Consider the following 10,191-nt stretch of genomic DNA (forward strand, 5'->3'; position numbering starts at 1 on the left):
TTAGGGAGTAGGCTATGTCAAAGGCATGTGAGGAAGTCTCTTTCAAGAGACAAATTGCTGCATCTTGCCTTTCCTTGCTAGAAAGAAGCAAGGAACAGATGGTGGCAACATATTCCACATCTAGCAATGTGTTCCAGGCCATGCACTGAAGGACATGAAAAGATCTGTTTTGAGTGGGGCTTGGAACAGGAAGTCAAGGCTTTAGTACAAGCAGTCCTGGGACACATGATCTGGCAAACTGCATGCTGCTGGAGCTGTTGGTAATAAGAGAAGATGCAGCACGGCATAGAGATAAAGAGCAGCACAACATAGACCTCTGGGGTTCTGGAGCAAAGCCATGGCATCTACAGTAGAGACTTACATACCTCTTGAAAAAGCCTCCTGTTGTGTTATTGGAGCCCAAATGACACAGAATTCTTGATTATAGGATACATGCATCTAGAACTCTCCATTATGAGCTAAGTTCTGTTAGACCCACAGAGCCACACTCAGACAAGCCCAGCAGCAGCCCAAGATAAAATCTCAATTGTTTATCTGGGATCAAGGCTAAGTAAGACCAGGAGATAGGAGGAACTGGGGTCCCATGTGATGATCAGAAGAAGGAGGAAAAGCCTGGACATGCTTTATGGGGAGGTCAGCTCAGTGCCTGTGGGCAAGCTGAAATAGACTCAATTGCATTCAGGGTGGATGGGACTTAAAACAGAATGATAAGGAAAAAAACCATCTCAATGGATAAAATTCAATGTGATGGTAAACATTACTCATACTGTGTAGTGGAGCAGTGTGCTGATATGACATAATATATCTCCTCATGGACAGAGGGAAGAGTCTGATAGACTGCAGGGGTCTAGAAGTAAAAGAGTGGAGAAAATGGATACAAGAAAGTTGACACAGGAATGTGGATGCACATAAGGGAATGGGCTCAATGTGTGAAGATTTTTGACTCACATATTAATGGACATCAAAAAATATCCATCAGAGAAAAAGTGCTGGACAAAAAGAAAGTAGACACAATGGCTAGGCCAGTTGACATTAGCCAGTCTTTGAATGGACACAAGACTCATGAATGGACAGACCATGGTGGGCAGAGACAGAGGCCATGCCTGGACTGATGCTTCTGAAAGTCTAAACTGCCAGCATTGGAGAAAAATACTGAGCTCTCAATATGGCATCTTCTTCTAGCAGATGACTTTTAATTGGTCATTTTCCCTGTGTTGGAAATCAATATACATTGAACCTGTAAGGCTACACATTCAACATTTTCTTGACAAAACCATGAATTTTAGAACCTTCAGTCCTTAATTTTTGTAACTTTAGTACAAACAAAGTGGAGGATCATTTCCTGACATCAGCCTCATGCCCATTAATTTGAATGGATATAGCTTTACAAATGTTAAAAAAAAAATCATAAAATTAAGCCCCTAACTCAGAAAATGGAAAACAAGTAGAAAGAAGTGATGGTAACTTTCCTAACTATTGGTGAGATATTAAATTACTGGTGCATACAAAATTGCTTAGCTTCATGTTAAATATAGTAAAGTGGTTGTTCCATAAATGTTAGTTGAATAATTATCAGTAAGAACATTGGCCTCAATAAATGCCTTTGCAATTATTCATAGACATTGGGAATTTTAACATCTTAGTGGGAATTGTAAGAGAATATATCGCCTTTCTTTTATTTAAAAATTTTATAAATTTAATTTTTCTTAATAACTCTGTGTCAGCGTAAGGACATCCAGGCAAAAAGACTGATGACATGTGCAGGGCTGTTTTGTTCTCTTAGTTCAACTTTTAGCTTCTCTAATCTAAGTGATTTGTTTACACTATATTTCTTGTCTTCTGTGCTGACTTCTTATAGTTGTCAGTGGACATGAGATTATTACAGTTAACATCGAAAGAGGAAAGAGCCTAGATAAAGGGGAAGTTTCTAAGAAGATATTTAGTGTTTTAGTGGCAATGACAACTCCCTCAACTTATGGAAAATTGAGATTTATCTGGGAAATCATCATTAATAAGTGTGTGTGTGTATGTGTGTATATAACACAATCTCTTTTGTTCCTTTTTTCTGTGTCCCTTTCCCTTGATTTATGAACATGGCTTAAAATAGTAGTTCTCTCTTTGACTAAATTTAGCTTTTTGGTTCAAATGCCAAATAACAACTATTAAGTCTTTTCAGTTTTTAGTTCAAGATATCACAAGTGAGACTACTCCTAAGACCTCCAAAGATTGGTAAATTGGCCTTTTCTACCTCATTCCTAGGTCAGAGAAAGGAAAGACTGGGAATCCAGAAGTCCTTACACAGTTCTGTGTGGCAGTTTCCAGGGAAGTGAGCCAGATGGAATTTGTAACATCTAATTTGAGCCTAAAGTAGATATGCAAAAATTATATCAAGTCCTACTGAAAACTACTCCATGTTACCATTTTTATCTTGTTATTTACATTTGAGTGAGCATTCATCTTTACATGGTATTAAGGGAAGATGACAAAGTTCTTTACATTTTTCTCCTGACTTCTCTGAGCTATCTACCAGAATGATATTAAAAACAGTTATCAATATTATTTCAGAGAACACCAAATGTTCATTCATGTTGTGCTATTTTTCTGTAAGATCAGACACTCATTCACATAATGCTATTTTTTTTAAGATCAATTTAGAATGGTTGATCAGCTCCAAGGAACCTGGAAGTCCATTTCTTGTGAAAATTTTGAAGAATATATGAAAGAACTGGGTGAGTTATGTTTATTTGCATGATATCCAGTGAAAATGGGAGCAATGGTACAAAGAACATACCCTGTATGAAATGAGATTAATATTGGAACAACTAATTTTCCACATGTAACAAAAAGTATTGATTCAGCCCCTAGATACAGTTTCATGCAAAATTAGTTTGAGATGGTCATTATTCCTGCCCCCCATGTAATTTGCTATGAATTTAAAAGATAAAACATGCATGTGCCATATATAAATAGTAAATGATTTTATGACTCAAAATAAAATGGTCATTTCACAAACACTCTAAATCTTAATGGTCCTTGAGAATAGATCTTGCTTTCCAGTTTCTAATGACTGCTGAACTTCTTAATGTGTGGCCACAACATTCCAATCTTTGCTCCCATTGTCAAATTTGATTCTCTTTTTATATCCCTCTTCCTCTTCTTATAGGGAAAGTTGCTTCTTGTAAGAAAAATTTTGATTACCATTAGAATCTACCTAGAATAAGATAGTCTCCCTATCTTAAAACCCCAAATCAACTTTATCTGCAATATCCCCTTTGGCATATATGGTAACATTACAGGTTTTAGAGATTAAGATGTGAATATCTTTGGGGGCCTGAATCCAATTTATCATATCTTTTCATCATGTTTAGCAATATAAGTTCCAGGAACTGTTTTATAGTTTCCACAATTTACCTTCTTTTAGGTATTGCTTTGTAATGTTACTTCTATAGAAAATACTCTATGTATTTCATAAAACTGTGTGTGCAAAATGTTCACCATTACAAGATAATCCCTATATTATATGAATTTAAATACAATTAAAAGTACATAATAGAGAACACAAACCTATGTATATACATATAAGAACATAAGTGAAGAAAGAGAAATAATCCATGCCAAAGTATGTTGTTTATATGTAAACCAGTGTACTCTTTTTTTCTAAAAGGTAGCGAGTTTATAACTTTAGTCAAGTTTGCAAAAGGTTTTGCAAACCAACAAGATTAATAGCTCTTGGACTAGAGAAACATGACAATCACTACATAAACACTAGAGATTGTTTTTCTTTTTCCTGCAAATATAACCTGTTTGAACATATAGCAGTAGCATTACTAACTTTATATATTTAACTTTATCTGCCATTGAATCTGTTTAACTCACAAACCTCCTTTCAAAGACTTATAGAGCTAACGTAAGTTCTCAGAGCCAACTACAGATTTAACCACTGTGTCCTTTGATCTGGTTTCCAGGAATAAGGAGAGCCAGCAGGAAACTTGGCTGCCTGGCAAAACCTACTGTGACCATCAGCACAGAAGGAGATGTGATCACTATGAAAACCAAGAGCATCTTTAAAAATAATGAGATCTCCTTTAAACTGGGTGAAGAGTTTGAGGAAACCACACCAGGGGGCCATAAAACCAAGGTAAGGCCTTCAACATCCTTTCAGGTACATTTTATTAAAATGTTCATTTGGAATCATCCTAAGTAAGAAATTACAGGAAACATATCTAAAATGTGTATTAGATAAACTTTGGGCTACAACCTAGTTCTGAGGATCTACAATTTTTAAATTACACCTATCTTCTGAGGTGCTTGTGGAAAATGCCTATTTCTAGGTGCCTTCCCCAGAGACTCTGATGTCTAGGGCGGACTCTGGAAAATTGTATATGTAACACTTCTGATTCAGATGCTTAGCAGGCCATATTTTGAGAATTATTCCCCTAGATTGTTCTCTCAGAAACAAAACTTCTACCTTTCCGTTTTGCAGCAGTATTCCACACATAATATTACAAAGAATAAAATATGCTTTAGGGCCTCCCTGGTGGCACAGGTGGTTGAGCGCAGTGCTGTGAAGCTGTTCGCAGCCTCTGCAGTGCTGGTTAGATCCCCGCCAGCCGTGGAGATACCCACATGGCGAGCAGACTTCTCCTGTCTCACCCGCTGCTCCCCTGAGCAGTGCATTTCGTCAGTCTGCCTGTTTTGTTCCCCGCTCTGTCTTTGGTGAATCCTCTCACCCTTCCACACATCTGGCCTATACCCCGGTTCTTGTATAAATAAATAAATCTTTTTTAAAAAAATGCATTAACTGGCATTGGTAAGGTTATGCCACAGTAACACATTAACTACAAACTCTCAAAGATTTAACACAAAGGGGACTTATTTCTAACTCATAGTACATGTTCTGTGTTTGGGTGGAGAAGGGAACGTCTCTGTGGGGGAGATGCTGGTGCCAGGTAACCAGAGACGTAGGGAACCTACTCCTCTTAATTTATCAGGGGCTCAGGAAGGAGATGGTTCAACTACCTTGTAGCTGGAACATCTGAAATTTGTGGTCACCTCAGTAAATAATATAGGGACAGAACTCTGGAAATTTTAATTGCTCACCTTGGAAGTGAAATACAATTTTCGTTTATCTATGGGCTCCAACTGGAACACATAAATTATATCATTTACATTTATTATTTATTATTTGTCCCCTCAAACCAGAATATAAATGCCTCAAAGACAGGATTTATTCTGTTTTCTTCCACAGAGCTCACTAGTTGTTACATCATATTAGCTCAATAAATATTTGTTGTTTGAATGAATGAACTCAATCAAAGATGATTAAACTATAAGAGTGATGTCCTGGTAAAAAGAACTGTTATACCACATTAACACATACTTGCAAAATAATATGACTTCAATTTCCTGTAACATATAAAGTGGAAGAAGAGTTTTAACCTGAAATATTTATTAAAGATGCATGGGCTAAATTTAATAAAATCTACTAGAATAAATAAAAGGTAAATCTAGGGGAGCAGTAGGAAAATTTGATGGCAATTGTAATCTCTGCCATAAGACAGAAGAATAAAGAATTTTGGTAGAAGGCTGACCTCAGTGTAAATGTAAGCTATGAAGAGTATGTGTTCTAATTATTATATAACATGATATTGCAGTAAAGTGGAATAATAAGATATCTCTAAATTTTGTGGTGTATAATATAATGGAGCAAGATGCAGACTGGTTTTGGACTGCCTGACTGTGAATCCCACCTCTGCCATCAATCCCATGTGACCTTGGGCAAGCCTCTGAACCTTGCCAGATGGGTGGGTCTTTTCATTTGCAAAAGGAGAAAATATTAGTACTTATGTTATAAGGCTGTTGTTGCCTGGTGTAAATATGAAAGTGTCTTTGAAGAGTGCCTCAAACAATAATGCTGTTCTTGTTGTGATTATTTTTATGTTGTTGGGGTAAGAAAAGAAAATGGAACTTTCTTTAAAGAAAAGAACATTGTTACAATGGAAGTTTGAATTAAAATTGTGCCAGGTGCTTTGGACATACGATTAACCCAAGTTTAATAGAAATATGATATAAAGAATGTTAAAGAACTCAACAACAATAAAACCAAAACTTAACTAAGATGTAAAAATCTGTAGTTAAAGTAAAATTAAATTACAGAAGTGGCTTTAATATATCTGACCTCACTATAACTAAGATCCAAACTGGGATTTTTAGAATTGAATTTACTTTTGATTCTTTATGCAAAAAGTGAATACTTCACCTATAAAATAAAATCTAAAAAAGAAAGTTTTACTTACTCTTCAAGATAACGTTATGTTTTCACTCGTATAAAACATTTTTTTCCAGAAGAATCAGCCAACAAATTTACTGTTGACAAAGTCTTAAAGTGAATAGAATGCTAAACACTGTGAGAGTATTACAACAGTTGAAAAGAATTTGGCACCTGATAAAATTGTAGTGTTTGATCATTTAGGCTGAATTTGTTTTTATGTCTTGCTGGTTTTTCAGAGTGTGGTAACATGGGATAATGACTCCTTGATTCAGGATCAGAACTGGGATGGGAGAGAGACCACCATAAGGAGAAAGCTAGTGGATGGGAAAATGGTGGTGGTAAGTGAGGTGCTGCTTCTCACTGTTTTTTTTTTTTTTTCCACCCACTGTAAAAAAATCTCTCTACGTAATCACTCAAACAGCTTGTCCTAAAACATGAATTGAATGCAATTTTTCTTTTTCTCTTACTTTATAAGAAGGGTGGAAAACATTGCAAGATAAAAGTATGATCATAAATATTATAACATGTGTATGGACCAAGGAACTAGAAATCTTTAGAGAATTTAAAAATTATGTTCCCTAGTTCTTTGGCTTGTGCATAAGCCATGCAAGCATTTATTTGTGCAATAAAGGTTTCATCAGGGACTGGGAATTGATGTTAATCTCCTGGTATATGCCAGGATCAATTTCTCACTGTTTTTCAGTTCATCACCAAACAAAAGTTTGAAAAGGAAATTTAAACTAGAAATGTGATGCTTAAGTAATGTCTACTTGGGGTATGAATGAGTTGACAAAAGTAAAACACTTTTATGTGGCTACCATGAACATATGCATTTTACCCCATCCTCACAATAATCTTCTGAAGTAAAATCTATCGGTTCATTTAACAGGTGAGTAAACTGAGATTCAACTTAAAAAAATAAGGTGTTGGGTTTAAAATCCAAATTGACTTGATTCCAAAGTCTATACATTTTTGAGTCATCATGTACTTTCTTGGGATGGCTTCCCAGTAGAGACGATTCAATTTTTCTCCTCCTCCCAAATATACAAATATACACATATACAAAACTGTAGGTATTAGGAGTACAGGTTCATCAAGATGAAGGAAAAAGCAAATTGGAACATAATAGAAAATAATTCAAAGGGAATATGCAAAAAGCATGTGTAGATAAAAATAAAACTGTCCTCATTTCTTTTTTTCTCTTTTTTTAAAAAAGATTTATTTTATTTATGCATGTAAGAGCTGTGGTACAGGCCAGAGGTGTGGGGGTTGAAAGGATTCACCAGAGACAGTGGGGAACAGAACAGGCAGATTGAAATACACTGCTGAGGGGAGCAGCTGGTGAGTCAGGAGAGGTCTGCTGCGCCATGTGAATTTTTTCTTTTTCTAGCCATTGCTACAACAGATAGTTAGGTGTTTTTAAAACATAAATCCCATGCTGTGGTCCACACATTCTAAACATTCAAATGTCTTTCAGTCACACGTAAACATCTCATCTCCTTTGAGCCTCAAAGAATATATCATCTAGTTCCTAGAAATCTCTTCAGTCTCATAAATTACCACCACCCACTAGTTCACTGCTGTCCACACATTTGGATCCCTTATTAGCCTTTTTTAATTGATGTGATCTTTGTTTGCAAAAACTGTGTATGTGATAGAATATGGGTTCTTCAAATGCATGTTACCACACCACATCCACCACCAAAGTACTAGTAATCTTCTACCACAGTACATTGGACCCTTCCTTCCTAGGTCTTTCCCTTTCTCTCCCTCCCATATCACCAATTCTATTGTCAGAATCCAAGGGTTTGTTTTATTTTGTTTGTTCATTTGCTTTATTTCTTTATGTCCACATAGTAATGAAATCATCAGTTATCTGTGATTTATTTCCCTTAACAAAATCCAGTCGAGGTTCTTACATGTGGCAAATAGCACATTTTCATCTTTTCTTATAGTTGAGTAGTATATGCCATTAAACAGATTTTATCATTCACTAGGAAGATTAGGAAGATTATTAGATTCAGAATCCAAGGAGGTGGATTTCCATTTCTGTGGTTCAGGACTTATATGACTTTGAATAAGTTGTTTGCCCTTGTCTTCACAATGTAGAGAATTAAAAGTAAAGGGCCTCCCCTGGTGGCGCAGCGGTTGAGCGCTGGGTTGTAAAGCTGCCCGCAGCCTCTGCAGCGCCAGTTCAATCCCCAGCCAGCGGCGAGGGTCCCACATGGCACGACAGACCTCTCCTGCTGTACCCACTGCTCCCCTCAGCAGTGTATTTCGTCAGTCTTCCTGTTCTGTTCCCCGCTCTGGCTCTGGTGGATTCTCTCACCCTCCTGCTCTTCTGACTATACCCAGTGCTTGTATGAATAAATAAATAAATCTTGAAAAGAAAAAAAGTACTTAAGAGATTAAAAAAAAAAAAGTATGTGTGTATGTGTTTGTGTGTGTGTATATATATATTCAATATAATGCTATCACATTATATTCACAAAACACTACATTGGTATAAGTTATTATTTCAGAAACAGAATATGTAAAATAGAAAAAATGATTAATGGTAGGCATTTAAAACATTTTAACAAAGGTGTCATATTTCAGTAAATAAACTTTTATATATATGCACACAAATATATTTCCACATATAAATATACAATATATATGATTTGCTATTAACAAATAGAGTTGTTATCTATCGTTGTCTGTATAGGTTTCTTTTTAAGAAATGTATAAATATGGATAGTACTCAGTTTTCATTTTTCTAAATGTCAGTTTCACCAAAAATCCTGAAATATCTTATCCTTCTAGGAGAGCACTGTGAACAGCATAATGAGCACTCGGACATATGAGAGAGTGAAAACTAATCCAGTCTCAAACTCTTAAGTATTCCCAAACTGTGATTCAAACTGCTGAGCTCATTTAAATAAAACTCGAGAATTTTATAAATATCATTCCAGTGTCTATAATAAAGTGTTGGGACCTTCTGTTTATTTTTTGGTGGTGGTGTAGTGACCCTTGCATTAAAGCACAAGTTTATGAAATGTAGAAATAGCAGCTCCTACATGCAAGATGGAACAGCCTGATTTGTCAGTCTTTATTTTGTCTGTTACCTCGTGCAGAATGTAAAATCCTGGTCAACTCCCAACTTGCAAATATGTGACTGGCTTTGATCAGCTTGGGTCAACATAATTTTGAATCTAGATTCTAACTCCTTTTGGTGAGGAAAGCACATTACTTACCACTCATAAGCCAATCACAAGACACAAGGTCTGGGATTAGGAAAGTGAGGTTTATTCAGAAAGCTGGTAAACTGAGGCTACAGGACTCATGTCTTAAACTGTCTCAATTTTCTGGCCACAGCTAGCTTTTTATAGCAGCGTGCATGGTAGGAGGAAGTGAGTTTTCTGTGGACCAGCACAACCCACTTATTCCTGTTATCTGGGAAAGTTGTTTTTCCTGACTCCTTTGAAACCGGCTGTCATTATGTGGGTGCTGTTCTTGTGGAACAGTTTTATGAGGCATCATATCACTTCAATTCATTTGTCAATAGGAAACAACTCAAAACGAGTGCTGGGAGGTTTGTTCAAGGCCGTTTTAGGGAAGGTAATAGGTTAACCATTGGCAAGAATTAACTGTATTCTAGAGGTTGTAACAATGGCTTGCTCAGTTATTTTTTTTCATTTATCTTGTTGCTTTTGTGCTTTCACTTTCTTCCCTTGTGATAGTGCCCTTCATTTATTTTCTTTTCCAGAGTTATCATTTCCTATACAAATAAAGAAGTATAGCAAGCTGGTATGTTGTGAAACTGATAGGTATCGCCATCGTTTCTCCATTCTTTATTTCCCTTTTCCAATCCCATTACTTAATGACCATCAAAGGGAGAAAACTATGCCCTCTCCATGTTAGGAACTCAGATATTATTG

The 10,191-nt window shown here is 36.2% G+C and overlaps 1 protein-coding gene across 9 annotated transcripts; it reads left to right on the top strand.

Moving 5' to 3' along the window:
• Positions 1 to 469: 469 nt before the first annotated feature.
• FABP12 (fatty acid binding protein 12) lies at positions 470 to 9,238 on the top strand. Of its 9 annotated transcripts, none has more exons than XR_005123823.2 (7): positions 1,097 to 1,239; positions 2,260 to 2,326; positions 2,646 to 2,729; positions 3,966 to 4,138; positions 6,508 to 6,609; positions 6,951 to 7,160; positions 9,077 to 9,113. XR_005123823.2 is itself a non-coding variant. In XM_037503757.2 (6 exons), exons 1-6 carry the CDS (start codon positions 589 to 591, stop codon positions 9,149 to 9,151), a joined length of 546 nt encoding a protein of 181 aa, XP_037359654.1. In that variant the 5' UTR covers positions 470 to 588; the 3' UTR covers positions 9,152 to 9,238. The 9 variants fall into 9 exon arrangements, 7 of the variants coding, with proteins under 7 accessions (XP_037359654.1, XP_037360022.1, XP_037359579.1 ...); XR_005123831.2 differs by having other exon boundaries at positions 6,975 to 7,160; XM_037503757.2 differs by lacking the exons at positions 1,097 to 1,239; positions 6,951 to 7,160 and adding an exon at positions 470 to 633 and having other exon boundaries at positions 9,077 to 9,238.
• The last annotated feature ends 953 nt before the right edge of the window (positions 9,239 to 10,191 follow it).

Source organism: Talpa occidentalis, unplaced genomic scaffold (assembly GCF_014898055.3).
Source record: "Talpa occidentalis isolate TD23 unplaced genomic scaffold, MPIMG_talOcc4v2.1, whole genome shotgun sequence".
Classification (NCBI taxonomy): Eukaryota; Metazoa; Chordata; class Mammalia; order Eulipotyphla; family Talpidae; genus Talpa; species Talpa occidentalis.